Source organism: Megalobrama amblycephala, linkage group LG8, assembly GCF_018812025.1.
Source record: "Megalobrama amblycephala isolate DHTTF-2021 linkage group LG8, ASM1881202v1, whole genome shotgun sequence".
NCBI classification, from domain to species: domain Eukaryota; kingdom Metazoa; phylum Chordata; class Actinopteri; order Cypriniformes; family Xenocyprididae; genus Megalobrama; species Megalobrama amblycephala.
Window position 1 is genome coordinate 11,346,904 of NC_063051.1, and position 23,532 is coordinate 11,370,435.

General features: G+C 37.2%; 2 protein-coding genes across 2 annotated transcripts; one reads left to right on the top strand and one right to left on the bottom strand.

Moving 5' to 3' along the window:
* Positions 1-135: 135 nt before the first annotated feature.
* On the bottom strand, positions 136-14,714 carry tubgcp5 (tubulin, gamma complex associated protein 5). The gene is made up of 24 exons (XM_048199244.1): positions 14,426-14,714; positions 14,038-14,191; positions 13,754-13,807; positions 13,544-13,652; positions 13,372-13,468; positions 13,193-13,272; positions 12,448-12,583; positions 12,233-12,350; positions 11,978-12,067; positions 11,579-11,672; positions 10,367-10,622; positions 10,083-10,285; positions 9,855-9,970; positions 7,550-7,818; positions 5,638-5,836; positions 4,260-4,448; positions 2,530-2,712; positions 2,332-2,416; positions 2,019-2,139; positions 1,584-1,735; positions 1,338-1,463; positions 1,055-1,143; positions 801-901; positions 136-720 (listed from the first exon to the last, which is right to left on the bottom strand). Exons 2-24 carry the CDS (start codon positions 14,169-14,171, stop codon positions 674-676), a joined length of 3,048 nt encoding a protein of 1,015 aa, XP_048055201.1. The 5' UTR covers positions 14,172-14,191; positions 14,426-14,714; the 3' UTR covers positions 136-673.
* A 755-nt stretch (positions 14,715-15,469) lies between these two features.
* Positions 15,470-22,512, top strand: chst7 (carbohydrate (N-acetylglucosamine 6-O) sulfotransferase 7). The gene is made up of 2 exons (XM_048199246.1): positions 15,470-16,854; positions 21,553-22,512. Exon 1 carries the CDS (start codon positions 15,581-15,583, stop codon positions 16,829-16,831), a length of 1,251 nt encoding a protein of 416 aa, XP_048055203.1. The 5' UTR covers positions 15,470-15,580; the 3' UTR covers positions 16,832-16,854; positions 21,553-22,512.
* Positions 22,513-23,532: the final 1,020 nt, after the last annotated feature.

The window sequence follows — 23,532 nt, forward strand, 5'->3', positions numbered from 1 at the left end:
ATAGAAAGCTCCAAAGAAAAGAGCATTGTAAAATTGTAACTAAAGTCTTTTAAAGAATAAACATTATTTCCTTCTAAAACAAATCCAAAACTTTTGAATGGCAGTGTATTTGAAAAAAAGTATAATACAACACTATACTGTATCTCAAAGCCAGGGCAATTATTTTAATATATGCAATCCATTCAGCACAATGAAAAACAGCTTTAAGCAACCACAAAACATACAAATTTAGGCTTAAACTGCATACAAATGTACTCTACAATTTTCATTGTTAGCTTATACTATGTACAGAACTTTACCTGTAAATTAAATAGCTTTTGGCATGTGCATTTCACATATCCACTGCATGTAGAGAACAATTAAGTTTTACATCTGACATATTGAGCTGCAACACTGGCAGAATGTCCACAAAACATTACATTATGTATCTTGATGCAGCAAATGTGCTGTAGACAAAGTAGACAATTTAACACAAGTTTCACTGTTTACAGACACAAAGTGCTACTTCTGTACCAATGAAGTGCTGTTGTGATTTTGTCTGTCTCATGTGCTATGATGTCAGATATCCTGGTACAGACAAACAAGAACAGTACAGCAGCCGTCATGCAGCAGTACAATAGTACAGCAGTCTTGTGTTCATACAATGCTCTGGATTGGAACCATGTTCAATCTGTTAACACTGTTCAAATCCAGCCATTAGCGACAGCGCCAAGGACTCCACTGTAAAAGAAAACGGAAACACTTATGTTGCGTAAAACTAAATATTTCTGAATTATAATCGGGAGCAGTGGAGGACTTACAATGAGGAAACGAGCCTCTGCACACAGCCTTGTTCAAAATGGTCACAAGAAACATGTGACAGTTTTTAAAATCGGACTCCATTTTGTCAATCGACTCGATTCTGAGGAAGAAATGAAACATTGAAAGAATGTTAAAAGCCATGTAGCTAAAGGGAAGTAAAACCTCATCCTCATCAAGCTAAAGTGAAAGCTGCAAGATGAGAGCATGTGGCTAGACTGAAACATCTAAAAAGATCCCAGAGTTTTGAACTTACTTCCAGGCCCCAAAACCAGCCTGCCATCTGTCTGAGAAGATGAGAACTAGATTCAGCACTTTCATGATGGCCTCCTTGACAAAACTGACCTGCAAAGACACAGTAACCCGAATTGATGAAATGTCTATAACGGTTTAAAAGTAAAAACTAGGCCAACCTCCATGGGGAAGACAGCTTACTGAATTAATAAGAAAAACTGCAAATGTGACATGCAAGAATGAGCCAAAATGTACCATGTGTTTCCTGACAGACACGTTATTTGGCCTGTATAATTTTAGCTTACTTTCTCTCTGAGCAGACATCGGTCATGAATGGTGGACAAGTATCTGTAGTGGATTTTAATGAGCTGGTCCAGGTCCTTTGCCTCCTGTACTTGGTGTTGAAATTCTAGACCTGTACTATGTAGGATCTGTGAATGAATGCATGGTAAATGTCCACAGGACGATAAAAAAAAATTTCAAAAATTTATCAGCATTTTCAAAACTCTACTGCAAATAAATAAAGCATATTTTCCATATGTCAAACTTACCCTAGTCATAATATAGTTGTGCAGGCTGTTGACAAAGTGCATGAGTTTGACCCTCAGGAGAAACATCCTGTGAATCTGCTGGTTTATGGGCTCTTTGGCTGTGCTTTCCTCTGATTGACCTCCTTCTTGCCTCTTAGCGGCCACTGTCAAATCTGTAGGAAGACTCTATTTTAAGATCCAATAACAGCAAGTGAACGGAAACCATCCTGATCTGAGAATACTGTGAATTAAGATAGTTCGTATTTCACAGGGACAAAAGACCTGTGATCGTGGAACTATGAAGTTACATAAATATGAAGCATGTAGATATCTTACTGGCATGTGCTTTTAATCGTGTATCCTTTTTGTAAAAACATGCACTAGCTTTACTTCCCTCTTGTTTTATTACATATAAACAGAAGTAATGAAAACTTTAGAAATGAAATCATATCTCACCACTGAATCGTAATGTGTCCAGACTATATTTGGCCCATTTGATCTGAAGCAGCAGTAGGAAGACTTGATTGTAGATTTTCTGACACTCTGAACTAATAACAATATCTACAGGCCATGGAACCTGGTGAGAGAAACGATGCACAATTTATAAAAACAAAATGCAAAATTTATAAAAATATGAATTATCATAAAACAAATACATTTACATTAAAAAATTTTAGTTTATTATAAATGTGTTAATACAATACTCAAAGCAAAAAAGCTAAATTAGAATTTTTCAAAGTCGAAATTAAATTCATTGAGAGTTTCTAACCTTATAACTCAGAGTGAGACCATCAAGGTTATTCACTGGCTGTTTTTTTCTCGCAGGATCAATAGTTTCAAGAAATATGGACAACCTAGAATCATGAGAAAGATGTGAGAGAAACATAAGTGAACCACAGGATATTGAGTGGTGACAGATAGTCTTGAATGGTAAACCACAGGATCTCTACAGCGCCATGTGCAGTACCGGCTGCTGTCCTCTGGGTGGCGCTGTCCAACAGCCTCTTGCAGCTGCACATTGAGGAATGCCAGCTGCTGCCAGCTCTCCTTCTCCAGAACTTTGTCAAAGATGGCTGTGTAGAAATCATACATCGTATCCCCAGCCTCCAACAGGAAGTAGTTTCTCATGGCCTGCAAGTACCCCAGAAGCCTAAGATTAAGAAAAGAGAGAGGTTTAGGCATAAATGTTCTAGTGTTGTCACGGTACCAAAATTCCAGTAGTCGGTACCGATACCATGAAAATTTTACGCTTCTCGGTACCAATTTCGGTACCACAGTAAAATCTATTGGAACGATTTTACTATTTTATATAGCCTATTTTAAAAACATTAAATATGATTTGGAGTGTGTGTGTGTGTGTGTGTGTGTGTATATATAGGCTACCTCAATGAAATAAATTTTGAAATATAAAAAAAAATAATAATAATAATAATTAAATGCTCAAACATCCATTGTGTACTGTTGAAAAAACCAGCTTATGCTGGTAAGGTAGGTTTTGAAGCTGTATGCTGGTCAAATGCTGGTCCTAAACTGGTCCTGCTGGTCCATACTAGTCCTAAACTGGTCCTGGACCAGCATAAACCAGCTCAAACCAGCATACCAGCGTCAGCGCCAGCATATGCTCGTTTTTTCAACAGGGGTAACAGACGTGCGTGTTTATTTTAGTTATTCCGTCAGTGAAACAACACACTACAACCTGTAAAACTATTAAATAAATATCGGTAAATAATTGTAACCTAAATAAGAAAGTTAAATATTATTTCAAAAAGCATTCGTTTTTTATTTCCACACAAAGATGCGTCATATAGCCAAAGTCCCGTTATTACTTTGACATAGCCGCTTTGCGCTTTGAGAGGGATGTGGGACACGAGCAGGAAAGAGACCATTTCTCTTTAATAATATCTTCGTTATCTCCTGATGTTACAAACAACTGACACTTGTTGTAAAAGGTCTGAAGAGCGTGTTTTATCCTCCGCAGGGGCAAGACATTCAGGCTACGTTTGATTTAGCGCTGCCAGAGAAAACCAAAGTAAAAAATCACTGGTGTGTGAAACGCGCTACACAAATAAACTTGACGCGCCTTATAAAGTCTAATAAGCACAAACTCTGTTAAATAGAAACTGACGTGCAAGCAAAAAGGTTTCTGTCCTACGGTGCTTTTTCTACTTTACCACAGTAAATAATGCGAATAGCCGAATGCGAACGAAAGAAACGTTAGGCTATAATCCCCTGCATGAGTGAAGATTTGGGAAAAGAAACAGATTCCATGTTCAGTGGAATAACTAATGGAATATTGTTAAATTCTCTGCTAATCAGGTGACCAGATCGCGATTCGGAAAACAGAATACGAAGCTTAAATGTATGGACTCACGCACCTCTCTTATTCGGCATTAACCAAAATGGTTCCATGGCTGCGATGTCACATTTAATTGCTAACCTATTATTTCTTCTGTAAACAAAGCTTTGTGCTTCACTCGTGTCATATTCAAGTAAATACTGGCACAGCCCTATCAGTGGGTACCGAATATACCCGGATTCTCTGTACTACCGGTACTACAGAAATGCTGGTATCGTCACATTTTCAAAATTTCAGTACCGACTTGGTACCGAAGTACCGGTACTTTTGACAACACTAAAATGTTCTACAAAACTATATTGTGAGGTTTATACACAAAGGACTCTCCTGCAGGATCTCACCTGTAGTCTTTCTTCAGGGTTCTCATGAGGTTCCCACAGCATTCGATGTATCTCCTCTCAATATGTGGATACAGACAGGAACGGAGCGTAAGCTCAAACGTCTGACATGTCACAGACTCGGAGGAGCGGTCCAAAATTACACTGCCGCCCGAGAATTTCTCATGGAAGTCATTCTGCTCTAAATAAAGCCTGCAAAAGATAACACACATTACCTCAATGGAAAACAAGCTAATGAAATTGTGAAGGACCAAACATAGTGTCAACGTGCTACACGATTCTGAATAAACAGAAAATCACAATTTTTTTTTGTTTAAAATAGATATCACGATTCTCACAAGATTCAGAATAGACAACTAAACAAAATAACATGTAATTAACTAGAAGCTCTGACAAAATTTTAATTGCTGCAGTCCATTTTTTAAAAAAAAAAAAAAGTACTTAATTTGAATTGATTTTTTTTTTAAAAATAGGTTTGATTGAATGATTCAATGACTCAAAGACTTGTCTCATTACTGGATGAATCAGCGTTTTTGAACAAATCTCTTAAATGACTCATTCAATGACAAATACATTTTTATCAGTAACTTCTCGCCACCTACTGGTGTAACAATGTAATTGATACAAACTTTGAGACAAGATACTTGACAAAGTTACTCTTATTTTGATATACTCTTATTTTGATCACTACTGTAGACATCAGTGTTTATATGCAAACTACAAACTTTTATTCCAGTACTTCTGTGATAATTTGAATGTTTGTAACAGAAATAATGATACTGTGTGGTTGAAAAGACTGTTTGTGAAGCTGATTCATACATGGTAACTGATCTATCTGGGTCAATGGAATGTTCACTGTGATCGTACTTGCCAAAGGTTTAATACACATAGGCAAACCGTTGTCATTAAAGAATGAGATCACGTGGGTGTCTGAATCGAATTCACGATCTTTCAACGATTAAATGTGCAGCTCTTAGTTGTATTAAGATAGAAGTTTGAATCTTTGAGAACAAACTCTATATTTAACATCCTTGGTCGCATTTTATATTAGGTGTTGTGTCTTTAGCTACTATGTACTTACATCAAAGAAATTGTTAGGTTAGATTAAAGGGTGGGTTAAGGTTTAAGGAAAGGGTCAACAGTGTAATTATAGATGTAATTATTAAAGAAATTAACTACAGCTGTAATTACAAGCAGGTATTTTTTATATATACTGTATGTACAATGTAAAAACATTTTTGTACACAATAAGTGTATTGTATCAAATGATTAATTTAAGTTATTACGTAGTATTTAAAGACACTATATAAATGGGGACCACATTTTTGTGCTCTTTTGTGTGTTCTTCAGTCAAATAATTTATTATATATTCTGCTGTTACCTTGCAAAATTAATGGCCAGCAGGGGGTCATGGATGTCATCCAGCTCCAGATGACGTGCTACAATGGACTGCATCTTGATCAGGCTCTTCTTAGTGGCCTGTTGCTCGGTAACCATATTCGTAGGTGATTCTTCTCCATACCGAAGACGTGTCTGCACTGACTCCAAGAAAAGCGTGTACAGACTCTTTCTTTCGGCATCTGCAGAGACACGCAAGTCAGAAATATTAAAAGTCTTGTTTATCATCAAACTTTCTATATGCTATAAGAAAAGTATACTAAAAAACAATCTAAAACACAAAAAAATACATATTTTAAAAAGAAAAGATGATTCCTTCAAGGTTGTTGTTTGATTTACAGAAATTAAGCGCATAATATACAACAAATATATTAAAATTAAAATAGTTACATTCTGTAATTTCAGTAGATTCAAGAACTATTTTGTTCTTCAGGATTCAATCATGAATATATGTGACTTTCCCACTTGTTTGTGATTTGCTGCTTTGACACAATCTGCATTGTACAAAGTGCTATATAAATAAAGGTGACTTGACTTGATTATGAGAATATCACAAAAACACAAAAGTTTTTTAAAATATTTTGAACTCAAATGTCATTTTCTCAGCAATTTTTACTCAAAATACATTTCAGAGTTTGATAATAATGTATATTCATTTTAGAAATGTCTATTACTTAAGATTTTTGTTTAATTTCCATAATTTTACCAGGTCTAGAAATCTTATGTTTAAAATTTCCACATATTTCCAGAGTCCCAAGGTTCTTAAATAAAAATGACAGTTGTTAAAGAAACAAATTAAAATATGTAATATAATGTCAGATACTTTTGATCTTGATATTTAGCTGTTTTAGCTTATTTAAAAGCTTGTTTTGTCTTACTTTAAAACCTTTTAAGCCATCTTAAGGCCAGAACACACCAAGCCGACGCTGACGAACTAGTAGCAACGAAAGCAGACTGCGGGGTTTGCTCACGTCGGCAGCGTCTGTGTCCAAAGTTGCCCTGACACACCAAACCGACGCTAAACAGCCGACTGCCAAGCAGCACGTCAGTTCTGCGCCTGCGTGAGATGAAATGCCTTTCCGTACCAGCAGGCGGCAGTAGCTGAACAGCTAATCAGGGGTGAGTTTCCCGAAAGCATCGTTAGCCAACTATGGTCGTAAGTCCCATTGAACTCTATTGGTAACGACGGAACTTGCGACCATAGTTCGCTTTGGGAAACGCACCCCAGAATGATCCGATGGCCCGACGGACCGACGAGCTCCAACGCCGATTTAACATGTCGAATCGGCTGAAAAAAGGCCGACGAGGACCAACTTCAGCCGACGGTGCGGAACACACTGAGAAAACTTGGTCGGCCGACGAAGAAAAAAACTGCCCGACGGCCGACCGTCGGCTTGGTGTGTTCCTGCCTTTACAGACTTTGTGAAAGTGTGCTGAGAGCCCCTAGTGGGTCCCAGTCCCCTGGTTTACCATTGACTTAATTGACAGAAACACCCTCAAACAAAAGGCCTTGAATTTATATCTAAACAAACCGGTGACTAGTTGTTCTCAGATGCAATCTCTGGCTGATGCTAGATCTGCGTAGATGCAGTTGAATTATGATGAATCTCAAGTGTTCATCAATGCCAAGTTATGCTAAATGTAGCACCACTGACCCATTTATAGCACATATCATTGTCAGTAAATGCTGCAGAGTTGTGTTGTTATATTTGACAAATTTGTATTATTTCACGTGTGTCATAGGCAGGGGGAACAAATTTATTATATCATATGGGACGGGCACTGAAATATACTGAAACGAAATAAAAAATAAACATTCAAATATAGATAATAAACTAAATTGAAACAGAAAAAAAAAAACAGAAATACAAAACTTATTCTCTAGAGACACTGACCTCTGGAGGAGCCATCTGGCTGTTCGGTCTCCTTGCAGTCCAGGTTTTTCAGCAGCTGCATGGATTTGCCAGCCATGATGATCTGTTTGAGTACAGGCTTGAGGAAGGACACCATGGTGTGCTGTCTGCTGCTGGATGCCTGCTCCCCACCAGAGCTTCCACTGGCAGCGTCGCTGAGCCTCTCCTCGCTCTCCACTGTCTCAGAGACGCTATACAGCGTGTAAGTGGCATACCAGAAGTCCCTGTGGTTTACTGGTACATCCTTGTTCCTAGTAAACATGTCCATATATTTCTTTATTTGGCAGGCAATTTTGTAATAAGTAGGATAATGTGAAGTCATCCAGTGATTAGTGCAAAATGAACCCCAAAAGAGTGATCACGACACTGAGGGGACTTGTGTCACCCTGGCCTGAATGGATTTATTTTGCGATAATGACTGGCTGACTGTATGTAATTCCTTACATAGAGTACAGTTCAAAAGTTTGAGGACATTAATATTTTTGAAAGAAGTCTCTTATGTTCACCAAGGCTGCATTTATTTGGTAAAAAATACACTGTTTTTTTTACTGCCAGAACCCTAGCTAACATGCTAAGGGTGTCCTGCAGTGCTGTCAGAAGCAATCCGTAGATGAAAAAAAAAATGATTAAAAAACATAATTCACATAGGTCATACTTTTTTTGGTGGAAATTGCAATATATGTTTTTCAGGATTTTTGATGAATAAAAAGTAAAAAAAAAAAAAAAAACTACATTTATTTGAAATAGAAATCTTGGTAGCACTTTATTTTACAGTACGTGTACTTTCCTGGTACATATATAGTAATTATGTTGTACATACAGGTAAAAGAGTGGTAACACAAGGTACTTACCTGACATGTATGTACATGGGAACTAATAAGAAACACTGCTGTACTTTCCAATGGTACATACTTGGTAACTACTTTGTACCTATAGACAAGTGTTGGGTAATAACAGGTGCTTACTTATAGTGTCCGTATATGGTAACTAACAGACACATTACTGTACTTACTAATGGTATGTATATGGTAAATATGTTGTACTCACGGACAAGTGTGGACACACATAACAGGCAGTTACTTACAGTGTGTGCATGTTAACAACAGTACAAAACAGAGGTTTACCAAATAGTGTTTTCTTACTGATGCCATTTTAAAAACAAAATTCTCAAGAAATAAAGTAATTGTTTTGCTGCACTATGTATGTACTTTATTTAGTGTTTTATGCACTGTTAATGCTAAACTGCTCTCCACAATAGTGCATCTTATTTTGCAGTCCTTACTAGTTAATATGCTTAAGCTTATTAATACAAAGGTTAAAGAGCTGGTAATTCCTATGTAATGTTTATGTACAAGGATGCACTTTATTTTACAGTCCTATTTCCATGTACTTACTATGAACGTACTAGTGAATGTACCAAATAGTTAATGTGTAAGTTACACCTGTGGCCGGTTGCAAGTTAAGACTGTGACTTAAGATCTAGTTTGACCAACTAGCACTTAGTTAGGGTTAATCAGTCTTACTTTTCTGATTAGACTGATCTACCTTTTTATGTAACTGACTTTACAAAGGAAGTACCAGTCTTGAAGAAAAAAAGAGATCACTTTAGTTTTAAGACTAGCCTAAGCAGTTTATGCAATTGTCCACTGGTAAGAGCTGGTAATTCATATGTAATGATTATGTACAAGGATGCACTTTATTTTACAGTCCTATTTCCATGTACTTACTATGAATGTACTAGTGAATATGCCAGTTAGTTAATGTGTAAGTTATACATTACTTAGGTTGGGGGGGGGGTCCTGTTATTACCCACAGTTGTCCGTAAGTACTACGTAGTTACCATGTACATACCGTTAGTAAGTACAGTAATGTGTCTGTTAGTTACCTTATACGGACACTATAAGTAAGCACCTGTTATTACCCAACACTTGTCTATAGGTACAAAGTAATTGTCATGTATGTACCATTGGAAAGTACAGCAGTGTTTCTTATTCGTTTCCATGTACATACATGTCAGGTAAGTACCTTGTGTTACCACTCTTTTACCTGTATGTACAGCATAATTACTACATATGTACCAGGAAAGTACACGTACTGTAAAATAAAGTGCTACCGAAATCTTTTGTAACAACATAAAAGTCTTTACTGTCACATTTGATCATTTAATGAATTCTTGCTGAATTAAAAGAATATCTTTCAAAAAAAAAAAAATCCATCATAATAAAAAAAAATTGACCCAAACTTTTGAAGGGTAGTGTACATAAACAAACATTTAAGTTTTTTATACCTCTGAATTATAAACTCTTTGGCAGGGTCAAATAAGTGACCGTGAACGATCCATTCATCTACAATCTCAAGGTATGGCCGGACCGTTTCAACCCAGAGAGAGAAAAGAAGTGCCACCTGATAGGAAGTGGGGGAAAAAAAATTGTGATGTTAAACTTTTTATAATCAAAAAACATGAGATAAATGGACAAATTCAAGTATTTATGCTTGAAAAAACAGGCACACTTACAGACTGCTCAGAGGCCTCGCCCACGCTGTCATATTCTATGATGGCCTTGTAAAGGGTGTTGAGTAAGTGTGAGGCTCGCAAAACGTTGGGCGTTTCGGCCGGCACTTCAGCCACTCCTGTGCAGAAAACCCTGTGCAGCATCGTGATCTGAGCCAGATGAGGACTTAACCGTTCCAGCACAGATGACAGAGTCACTGTCTCATCTATGAAGAATCACTATAGAATTAATACAATAATTAAACAAAAATAACTGTGAATACATTTACAGACACAGAAAAAACAACCTTTGGCAATAATGTCTTTTTCGATAGTATTGAGCTCTTCTTTAAAGCTGGTGAAGTATTTATACAGGGCCCACACGAATGCTTGATAGGTCCGGAAGGGAGGCTCAGAGCTCTTCTTGGAGGATGAGGAGGAAGAGTTAAGACCTGGAGGACAGGGCTCTGCGCTGTGGCCTGTCACTTCATCAATAAACTTTTGCAGACGGGAAACAGCCTGGCCATAGGCTGCTATGTGCTCCAGTACAGAGTGAAGACAGTTCTGTACACATAAATAGGAATACATGAAGGAAAGCACTTTGAACCATTAAATCATATTGTTCTATCTTACACAATTACAGAAAGTACAGAAGTTCTTTAGTTACAATGTAACTATACATTTCTTACAGTGTAATTATACATTTAAGTAGGTAAAGGGGCTAAAGTGCCCTGGGGTAAAAGGCACCTTTGATTTTATTTTCCTCTAAACCACTAGATGGCACAAAAACTCATTCCAAAACATCTGCTTTTCAAGTTGCATGTGCAAATTTTACTGATCCTTGACGCAATCATGGGCAGGCAGTGCAAAGTTGATTCTGTGCTAATTTGATCTGATATTAGATATTTTTTTAAATGTTGTAGATTTAAGTAGCAAATGATAATTGCTAAAATTATTGAATATATTTCAAGACAAAAGGTCTTCTAAATGATTTTCAGTTTTGTTTAAGGTAATTAAAGTAACAGATTTTCAATAACTGAAAAATATGTAAAAGTGTGGTATTTGGGGTAAAAGGTGCCTCTACTGTTAGGGCATGATAATAAATAGCTGGCTGACATTTCCATTTGTTGACTTGACAAGGTTAGATTCAGATGGTAAATATCATATTAAGTTGGGTGTCCACCTTAGAGATAATTACCATATTTATAATGAAACAATCATATTTAAAAATGATATTATATTGTATAATACAATATAATTTATTGTTACTACTGTAAATCTATATGAAATTATTAGGGGATCTCCTTCAATGTGAATTGTGATATGCTATATGTTGGGACCCTCTAAAAATGAAATGGTACATCTCAAGAGGTTTATTTCCAATCAATAAATAAATTTAATTAAATACAATCTGACTGGCACCTTCCCTACTTCACATGAGCATGGTCAACTTCCAACAAATCCCAAAAACTTATTCCCTGACAGGGAATCGGGAATGGTGAAAAACTGTCTCCACTCACATTAGTTAGATGAGTGACCACCACATCATTCCTTACAGTCACCTTGCCATCATTGTGCTGGAAAATGAAAAGTTTTTTTACACCAGAGAAGAGCCTGAGGAGAGGCAGAAAAGAACACATGATCATTCCTGTGAAAAAAACATGATATGAGCAATGAGTCATCCTTGTGATTCATTCTCCTCCAGGTAAGTAAACATTCAGTGTCAGCAATCGATGCAATGTAATCTTGAAAAAAAAAAGAAAAAAAAAAAACTTCATTCCAGAACTGCTCATTCCCTGCAGGTTTAAACTTGTATCCTAATACTTATCCACATATGCAATCTCCACAAATTTCCTTTGGTAAGCGCAAGTCTGGCCAGTTTGTTAAATGCAATCATGGCAATCTTACAGATATCATACCAAAGAGTTTCCCGAATCACTTGTGTCTCTGTAACAAAAGACTTCTCCTCAGGCAGGTACAGAGGCCCAGTGTTATACAGGTGCTGATCCCTGGAGATAAAAATGTATGCAAAATGACAACATGAAATCTTAAATAAATGCAATTTAAAGCTTGAACAGCATTTGCTTCAAAAACCTTATTAAACCATGGCAGAAAGTCCAAATTAATGGCCTTGTGATGCTGAAAGCGAATAAGATATCACAAAAATGTCTTACCAGACATTGTAAAGGTTGGAGTGCAGGTGGAGGCTGTGTGGAAAGCGGGGAGAGTTGGGAACCCAATATGAAGTGACAATATGCTGCTCCAACCAAGCCCTGGAGTCCGGCTCACCCACTACAAAAACAAGACGGTAGCAACTAGGAGTCCTGATAACAATCTTCATGAACTAAAGATTACTTTGAGAAAACATGATAATAATACTGTCCCTTACCAGTCCAGGTGACTTGAACTGTCTTGTCATTCTGCTCGTGGTCCTCCTGTGGCGTTCTGTCTACCTGTATACCAGAATCCTCTCTGCTCAGGGGCTGCTGGCTATCTTCTTCTTCACTCTCTTCCTCAGACCAGTCCTGCCAAAAGATCAAATGATCTGTTTTGCTCTACTACTGCTAGAATACCTATAGTCAGTTTAGTATACAATAGCACTGAGGGGTCAAGCCATATATCGCCTTGTCCCAGAGTTGGTGGGAGCACCTCAGGATCTGTACTGAAGAAGTATTGTGAGGAATTATATTGGGGGTCTGTCTGTACACATACCAATTTCAATGAATCAGTTCCTGGTCTGTTGTGATTTATCTACCGCTTACAGCGCATGTCAGAAATGAAACGCTGATTATATCTGAATTTCAGCTCCACAGGCTTCCTCATTCAGCACTTGTATACAATGATATGAACAGTAACGATGGCATCGGTTTTACCATATCAATTTTGAAGCATTTTATTATTTATCATAAAGGACAGTTTGCTCATAATTGATGCGTTACAAAAATGTTAATGCTTTTAATATTTTAAATCTATTTTTAAATCTCTTCAAAATCTTTTAAATCTTTCTTTTTAGAGCAACTTCATAAATATTAATATTAATAAGCTGACAAATCATTTATAAGACATATTGACCAGCCTTTTAGTATATGATACAGGACAAGTAGTGATCTAATAATCTAATAGAGTTAACTCACTGGAGTGTCTGGAAAGGGCCCAGTATCAATATCTTCTCCTTCCATAAGGTATTTTGCCCAATCAAACTTGTCTTCTTTCTCTGTAGAAATAAACATTATTTCATAATTCGTAGCAATATTAGGTATAGCGTTGTCCAACAGTATGCATGTGTTGACACAAAAGAACATAAAAATCGAACCTGTTTCTTTCAGTCTGGGTCTTTCGCAGTAGTTTGTGTTGGATGGAGAGTCAGACAGATGGAGTAATAAAGCCAGCATACTGTAGTGGGCATCAGTCTGAAGACAGTAATAGAGATATTCAGCATATGTATTGTTCCAAGCACTCTCTGAATGATGTCAGTGTTATCCCACCTTGGTTCCTTCAGTATTGGGAAGAGGAGAACTGAGAAATTCTTCAGTTAGCCGTATCCAGCTCTCTGCTTTACTTAAGTCAGAGTGGACCATGAGTTTCTCATGAATCCTGGGAGAAAAATAAAACTCAATAATTAATTTTAATAATCAAAATATAAGAATAACAAAAAATAAAGCACACATAATTGTGCAAGATTTCAGACTTCATACCCATTAATGGATCGCTGCACATTATGTCTGTTGACATCAAGGAAATGGTGAAACCTATCAAAAGGGGGGGAAAACATGATAAGAGCTTCATATTGACTTATGTGCAAAAAGAAATGAAATGTTAAGTGCAAAATGGAAAACAATTATTAGTTTTTATTCAGTTATGTAGTTTTTTATTAGTGTTCAGTAGTTTTGTCCATTTCTTCCTTAGTTTCCTTTCCCCAAATGCATTCAAGCCATTACAGTAATAAACATATGGAAAAATAAATGCACCAAGTACTTACTTGAAATTAGACCAAGTAAATTTCAGAGCCATTTGAAAGTTTTGATCTTCCTCATCCTGGATGGCAGTAAAATGTGAGATTAGTCTCCGGGTCTCCAACTCCAGCTCCTTCTCAAACCTGCTCCAGTGAGCCATTCTGATGCTTCAAGGATCAACTGAAACACAAGAGACATAAAGGTAGATAGACCGACAGACAGACAGACAGACAAACAGGTAGGTAGGTAGGTAGGTAGGTAAGTAGGTAAGTAGGTAGATAGATAGATAGATAGATAGATAGATAGATAGATAGATAGATAGATAGATAGATAGATAGATAGATAGATAGATAGATAGATAGATAGATAGATAGATAGATAGATAGATAGATAGATAGATAGATAGATAGATACCTGCTTTTTGGTTGTGATGCTGACTGAGACGAGCCGTTATCAACAGCTGCGGCTAGCAAAACATGAAACCCATGACAAGAGAATTCGCTACATGTCACAGATAAAGCAAAAATATGCCTTCTCTCTCCCGCTTATAATCCAATAGCGAAAGTCGAACCGAGAGCTGAGTTTAATTCTATTTATTTTATTATTATATTACATGTTTCCTCCGTTGCCGCCTCCATGACTTCAGGCGCTTCTTCTGTGATTCTGTGTGAACAATAATAACACTGATGGGAGCTTTACTGCCACCTATCGACCAGGAGAGAACATGGTGAGACCGGGCGAGACCTTTCTTTTTTACAGTCTATGGGCGAGACACAACAAAACACTGCCAGACAAAAACATCGAAAGTGAAAGAAAGAAAGAAAGAAAGAAAGAAAGAAAGAAAGAAAGAAAGAAAGAAAGAAAGAAAGAAAGAAAGAAAGAAAGAAAGAAAGAAAGAAAGAAAGAAAGAAAGAAAGAAAGAAAGAAAGAAAGAAAGAAAGAAAGAAAGAAAGAATCCATTCAGTATACAAAAATATTTCGTGCACATTTGTATCTGCATTTCAATCATACAGTATTTTATTATTTTGTTAGAGTTCTGAAGAGATAAAGTAAAGGACAGTTTGTTCATAATCGATGTGTTACACAATGTGCATTTACTTTAAAAGAGGTCTCAAACTGTATCATCAGATAACTATCTCACTGCATCTAAACTGTACTTTTCCGACCTAGTGCTGGCCAAAACAATGGTTTTGGTATTTCTGTATGTTACCATTTACATAACCTACGATTGTTCTCAATCATGGAAAATTATAAAATTAATACATTTATATTCCATGGTGATGTTACTTTATTTTTTCTCGTATATGTCAATTTATATTAAATACAATATTTAAATGCTCGTATTTTGGTAGGTAGTCGATACGATTAGCTCGGCTTTATGAGTGACATCTTAACTATCCAATAACAATCTTCTTATGCGCAACTCCCACTAGCCAATCCTGGCGCAGGGGGGCGGGACTTGTCACATTACGGGTAAGAAAAAAGATTCCACCCTCTAACTTTACTGCTGTAATCTAACAGTATTCATACAGGTAGGGGTCGAGCAGTTCGCCGAGATCCGCTGAGGCCATGAAGAGAAGGCTTCAGAAAAAATACATCATCTTGATTCTAGGATACTCCGTGGCGCTGCTTTTAATTCCCTACGTACTAGATTACCGGAGCAAATCGTCCCACATTAAGGATGGATATCAGCAACAAAAGTGTCCCGATCTGGAGAGCACCATCGCCCTGTGGAGTAGCACCAGGACGGGCAATTCAACGGAGGTGGAGGACTATGGCAACAGGAGTCAGTCCAGAACGCACATATACCTCCACGCAACCTGGAGGACAGGTTCCTCATTCTTAGGGGAATTGTTTAATCAGCACCCTGACGTGTTTTATTTATACGAGCCCATGTGGAATATGTGGCAGGCGCTTTATCCAGGAGACGCGGGCAGCTTACAAGGAGCCGTGAGAGACATGATGAACTCTCTGTTTAGATGCGATTTCTCAGTGTTAAAACTCTACGCAGGCTCGTCCAACATAAGTACCTCTTTTATTTTCGGCTGGAAAACAAACAAGGTCATTTGCTCTGAGCCTCTCTGCAAAGCGTATAAAAAACACGAAATTGGGTTAGTTCAAGGAGACGTCTGTAGCAAATGCCAGCCCAGAGATATCAAAGAGCTGGAGAAAGAGTGCAAAAAGTACCCGGTGATGGTCATCAAAGACGTGCGGGTTTTAGACTTGGCGGTGTTGGTGCCTCTCATGCGAGATCCCGCCATCAACCTCCAGATAATACAGTTGTTTCGCGACCCCAGGGCTGTGCACAACTCTCGACTGAAGTCCAAGCTGGCTCTGGTGAAGGAGAGCATACAGGTGCTGAGGAGCAAGAAGCAGAGCGACAAATACAAGCGCCTTCTGGTGCCTAGCAATAGGGTCCACCGAGCCGATAACTACGTCTCGAGCGCAATGGAGTTAATATGCGACAACTGGCTCAGCGACATGTTGCTCGTTATGAACGCTCCGCCGTGGGTGAGGAGAAACTACATGCATTTGAAATACGAAGACCTGGTGCTCAGACCTGTGGACGAGCTCCAGAGGCTCTATCGTTTCGCCAACCTCACCCTTTCTAAGAACATGGAGAAGTTTGTCATGAACATGACCCACGGACAGGGCTATTCTTCAGATAAACCCTTCCTCATATCATCCAGAGACGCCAAAGAGGCAATTTACGCCTGGAGGGAAAGGCTGAACGTGGAGCAGGTGAACCAGGTTGAAGCCTACTGCAGTGAGGTCATGAGACGGCTGGATTATCGTAAGAGGAACATGGACAATACCTAAAGCCACCAAAACATGAGTATATGGTATGTTACATGTCTAAATGGTCAGGGTGTGTGGTGAGCTGACAGCATTATTTGGGCACTATTATGAAACACTAGTTTTTGAGACTCAACAAAAATTATATCTGGTCACACTTTGCATAGTTTTTGGCAAAGATACCATGGTAAAAGCATGTTTGTTTGTTTTTTGGACATGCACCATGGTAGTACCATTATGTTCTTGGAAGCAACTTAAATAACATGCTTCATGAATTTCAATACCAAGATAACACCACCAAAAAAAAAAAAAGATCTTACCAACTTCAAACTTTTAAAATTCACCATGGTACAGTCTGTCACTACCTTTTTACAAGCATATGGTAACTAACTGAATTAGTACTATTCAGTATTCTTGAAATACCATATAAAAACCATCATGTATTAAAGTACCATGCTATTACATCTGATACCATCACTGTATCATGGTAGTAGCATTTTATTAAAGGGAAATGCAGTGGTATTACAATAAGTAGAGAATTAATATTCAAGCAGGTACATGTATTTATTTTATAAATCTGATCTATAAATATAAAAAAAGTAATATAGATTTTGGGCACAATATTATAGTAATATCTCACACATCTGCACATCCATAGTATATTTTTGTAAGCAAAATGCCCTTTATTTAATATTATTACTATTGTAATTGAATTATACTTACATGTAATATGTGTAATGGGGTTACTGCATGATGTTCTAGATGCAAAATGTGGCATCCATGATAAGAAGGGGCATGTTTTCTACTGCTTTAGATTAGCAACGAGTTTATAGTTGTTAAATGGGTTGGTTTACATTCATCTAGCACAACTATACACATTGACGCTTCCATCCGTTACATGACAAGAGTGTCAGTCCCAGATTGATTATGCAACACTGTAACCAGAGTAGTTGTAAAGATGTAAATTGATTTTATTGGCAGTGTGCTGTTATGCAGTATATCTGTATGCCATGCACATACGCTAAGGGACAGACAGCCTTATAGCAAGGGTTGAAGCACACTTTTGGTGTAAGTTCTGATCTATATATAATGAGTTCTGTTTTTTAGAGCACTCACTTTGATTTTATAATGCTGAGCAACCCCTTGGGGAGACGAAACATGACGCTTTATTAGGTTTTTTTTTTTTAAAGATTTGTTTATTGTTAATGTTTGTGTATAATAGATTAACTTATATATTAATGTTGAAAATGCATAAATGCTGTAAAAGTATTGTTTATTGTTATTTTATGTTAGCTATTATTTCACAAACTAATGCTAACATACAGAAACTTGTACTAAGATATTTTGAAGAAAGTTTGTAACCAGGCTGCTTTGGGGCACAATTGACTTCCATAGTAAGAATAAAAAAAATACTATGGAAGTCAATGGTGCCCCAGAACAGTTTCTCACATTCTTCAAAATATCTTCCTTTGTGTTCGACAGAACAAAGAAATTTATACAGGTTTGGAACAACCTGAGGGTTAGTAAATGATGACAGAATTTTTATTTTTGGGTGAACTATCCCTTTAAAGGAAGGGTAGGCATCTTTGGAGAGGCTAGCAATAGCAAGCTAGCTTTGAAAGCGTAAGATCCCACCCTCCCTTCAGAGCGCTCTCCAAAGCCACGCCTTCTCCAGAGCAGAGTCTGCAAAGCGTCACAAAACGGCGTTAAATTACCTCATGTCTTCATAGCACATAAACATTATTACAAAAATAATTAAAGCTACAAGCAGCGTTGAAAGGGCCCTCGCACCTGGTGGCCTTAGGAAAACAGTGAATAGTGGGCGACATGCATTTAAGCGGGTAAATATAGGAGAAAAATAGCAAAGTCATTTTGATGTGCCACACTTCCTGCTGCCAGCAGGTGGCGCTTTGACTATAACTGAATATTGCCATGTTGATGTCTTTAGGTCAGGACTATTGTTAAACCTGAAGTTTGGGGCAGATTGGACATTGTATGTCTGAGTTACAACAACTTCCTGTTTCGTTGCGTTAATTGCATACTTTAACACTTCGCCAAGTGTTGCATGATTTAACATGTCTAGCATGTTTGGCACTTGATGGCATATTTTAATATGTTTCTGTGAGTGCATTATGGTGTAATTTTTTTGAGTAATTAATGACAGAAATTTCACTTTTGGGTGAACTAACCCTTTAAAAAGAGACAAAAGAAGAGCAGAGTTTAACCGAGGTCATTGATCCAGTCTGAAACCGACAGCACATGGTGCCAGTGGAGTCATGGAGTTAATACGATCCTCTTGAACTCTGCAATGTTCTATGGTGTTGCAATTTGTGTCACTTCCAAACAGCCCTGGATCAGCAAAATGACCATTTTTATTCAATATAATGGGGAAAACAAATTTACCATAAATATCTTCTCAGCATTGTGACCGGTAAAAATATCCAACAGAGGTATGTCAAATCAATTATCCATTATGCTTGAGTCTAATTTCATGGCAAAGCATGTAAATGGTGCTCTATAACAGACCGATGGATCATGATACAGGCTTCTTTGTTATCGCTATCAGAGGCATGTGATGGGGGCTGGTGTGACCTAACAGACTGACCACACGTGGTTGGAACAGGCTGAAATATAGGGACTGCTTTGTGCTGGTTAGTCCCTGGAGGGACCAGTGCTCCCTGAGCTGAGCCTGTCACCAGCTCAATCTGTGAGGGCTCTGCCATGACTAACTTAGACATGCTGGCACCAGACATACATCCCTGACCAGTACAGACCTCTAACTGTCTCTTGGTACCAGAGTTCATCACGGGCTTTTATAACATATTTTTGAAATGTTTTGGATTGCTTTTGGGTTTACTGTTTGGGCATGCCCATCTTGGATGGTTAAAAAAAAAAAACTAAAAAAAAAAAAAAAAAAATAGTAATATATTAATTGTATTATTAATCTAACTATACACATAACAGAGTAATTACATAATATTTTAACATTATTATTATCATTATTATTGTAATAAAATATATATATATATATATATATTACTAATAACAATAATTCAGGGTTCCCACACTTCCTGGAAAATCTGGAAAATTGATGACTATTTTTCCAGTCCAGGTAAATGAAAAATGTCCTGGGAAATTATTTTAAAAATGTTTGTGTTTTTCTTTAGGCTTTAATTGTTTCACTCTCTGAAACAATTAATGTTTAGTAGCAAAGAGTGCTACGTACAGGGATGCCGAATTTCGACATTTTTGAATGATGTTTAGTCTTGTGTTGGCCCCTGCAGCCTTTATCGAATGTTATGAACTGCTCAAGTATTTGCAGCAACTGTCATACAGCCTGTTTTATTATAGTTCTGGCTGTTGGTAAAAGTACCCATTCTTTGGTACTAAGTCGTTACTGAAATAAAAAAGTAACGCTGCCTGCTTTTTTGCTGTACCGGTAGTCCATAGCAACAGGTCAATCTGGTACCCACTGATAGGGGGCTGCTTTTTACTGCATTGAGCATTGTAGTTAATGTTGAGCACATGAACGCAATGGCCAATCAGAGATGTTTAAATTAGTCAGAATCCGCTCAAAACATTTGTTCAGTGCACCAGAGTTCTACATGCTTGTGAATGCTTTCCTTATAACCAACAGTGTAAACACAATGTAAACGAGATTTATTGTACAGAGTAGTCAGCGTCATTGATTATAACGGGAGTTTTCACAAGAGCGCAGAAGTCTGTGATCTGTCACTAATCTTAAGTGATTGACAGGTTCATTGATTATAAAGGTGCTATTTGTTTATCTGTTCATAGACCATTTTTGAATCCAAAATTGTGTTGACTGACATAGTGATAACCAATAGGACAACAGATAGGACAAAAAAGTCTGATATGTCAAAATAAATCTTTGTATTAAGCGTAAATGCAGACTAACAGAGCTGCCACTATTACGTGTAATGCGTTTCCTTTCACTTGATCTGTTTACTTAATTTAAAAATATTTAAAGGCTACATGTTGTTTTACTTAAAATTATTATTAGCATTAATAATTAATTGACTTTATTTAATGCGCATGCAGTTTTATTAAACGCTAAAGAGAGCCAAAAGTTACGGACTGCAGCTTTAATATTTTTATTTTGAAATATTTAAACAAAGTATTTAAATAGTTCCAATATTTTTTGCTATGGTATGGAAATTGGAACCGAGAACCAGTTGTCATAATGTATAATTAAGAGCTCATATAAAAAAAAAAAAAACTGAATTTATAGTTAAGTCATGGCCATAAACTGCACATATATTAAAGACTTGGAGAGAGGAATATATTACTTTAGGGCATGATCCTTGACTTTTATTTCTGCCGTAGTGAAACTGAAAATTTCCTGGAAAATGATTAATGAAAAAGAGGAAGCCTGATAATGATCCGTCTTGGAGGGGGGTTAATAAAAATGCCAAAAGAAACAACAAAAACTATTAATATATTAGATAATTAATCTTAATATTAGATTTAAATATGATAATAATAAAATATAATTTTCTATTAAGAGTATCTTATTCTATTAGTAATTTCCATTAAGAATAGGCCTATAGGAACACATTGTTTCTCGCTGAATATCTGTGACAAATTCTAGCAGTGTCAAATTACGCAGTGTACGACAAACTTTGTTGACATTCTACACAAAATCAGTGTTTTTAGTAAATGTCCCAATACCCCCTGTCCACAGTAACACAGCTCAAGTTATGATGTTTCTCTCTTTGCTGTAGGAGCCTGATGTGCTGTAGGAACAGGAGGACAGAAGGGGAACAGCCTGAGCTGAGGAGCAACACCCCAGGATCTCCTTCACAGAGCCGTCATGGGGTAGACGACAGAAGAGCTTGATAAGAGAGACACTTATAAACCCACCGACCTCAAATGATACTGACAAGAATCCTGTAAGAAAAAGACTAACAATAACAGGGAGGAATCCAGTTCAAAACGAAACGGCTACCAAAGGCTCAGTCCCGGCTGTGTCCCGACAGCCAGATTTCATTCGCAATAATCCCTGCCCAATCCCCAGCAGCCCATAATCAGCCACACGAGACAGACGCTTGGGTCATTGCGCATGCACTAGGCCTGGAGACAGATATCCCGTTGGGTGGATTTCATAATGAAAACATTCCTTGGCATTCTTGTATTCGTCAACCACAAATGAAAAGGGATTATGCATCACTAACACGCCAATATCTGTGGTACCACCCAAAAAAAACTGAAGCACAAAGTGCAATAAAGTAAACTAAAGAGCTATAGAAAAGGGTGTAGAAAGAGTTTTCCCAAAGAAAATTCTGACTTCTCTACAACAACTCACAACACTCCCACTGGTGTGAAGTTTCCCAGTTCCCCCCGGACATCACCAGTTTGTTCTTTTTGTGTGAAGTCTGCATCAGGCTGTTGCAGACTATGCAGACTGTTGTGTTCATCTATGTATAAAGAGGATAGGATTGCAATTTGAATAGTTAAATGGGCGGAACTTCTAATCAAACTAAAACACACAATCATATTTTGAGGATACAGGTGTTATTGTGCTCTAATAGAAATCCTTTTACTGGTCAAGAAATTTGACGGTATTATCATTTTGTTAACGTTGTTTTGTCACCTTTTAAACAACATTTACTCTAAAGCTATGTGAACCATCAGACTTACTAAATGAACAAATCCGTTATTTATAAATAAAACTTGTACATTCATTTTGTAGTAAACCACTAGCTTTGTTTTTTTATTATTATTTAGAGACATATAAAATAAATCAAATACCTTATTTAGGTATTGCTACTGTATCTCACTTTGATATATTGGTTATTTTCATAAATGTACAATTGCTCAACTTAAATGCATACCACAGTTTTGTCACATTATTTGACAGGCATCTTTATGTATAATAATAATATTGGGAATTTAAATGGGGAACAAAAATAGCACATATCACAGACATAAAAATGGCAGCTTATGTTTTTTTTTTTTTTTTTTTTTTTTTTTTTTGTTTATAGCATATATTGACATGCAGAACAGCAAGTAAAAGATGAATGCTACAGGAGGGAGTTACATATCCTGAAGGTACATACAAGTCCACCAATAATACGGTCAGGAAAAAAAGCTATCAAACACGTTGTAGGAGTCATTCAGCAGAGGAGTGATTTCATAGCCCACGTGTTGCAGGATTACATGTGAATTCAGTCTTTTGCTACAGCCGGTTTAAGGTTCTGCACCTCAAACTGCGATTGCCACGAAGCCCATGAGGCTCATTTTCTAGCCAAAACTCCACATACATAGTGCAATTCTCCTTAATTCACATTTAGGTTCTGAAATAGATTCTGTTGAAGTTGTCTGGTGATGCGTTTCCTCGCACAGCTCAAACAGCCCTGTTAAAAGCAAACGACGGACAGACTCAAGCGCAGACAATTGAGGCAGCTGTAAAGGTTATTTCATGGAAAGAGTGCAAGGTTAGTTTATTATGAAGTTCAATATAAATTGGAATGAATGTTAACGTATTTCAAATATCTGCAAGTTAGTTATTAACTAAACGCTTGGACTTCAGACTTGTATTCATTAACAAGAACTCATTTCTAGACACGGAGGACAGAAGGAATGCACGTTGGCGGTTGATAGCACGGGGCCATCCGTATACTGTATGAACAGACAAACAGCTGGGTCAGCATCATGCCGAACATTCCAGATTCCTAATTTCAGAATCGCCGACTGCCATATAG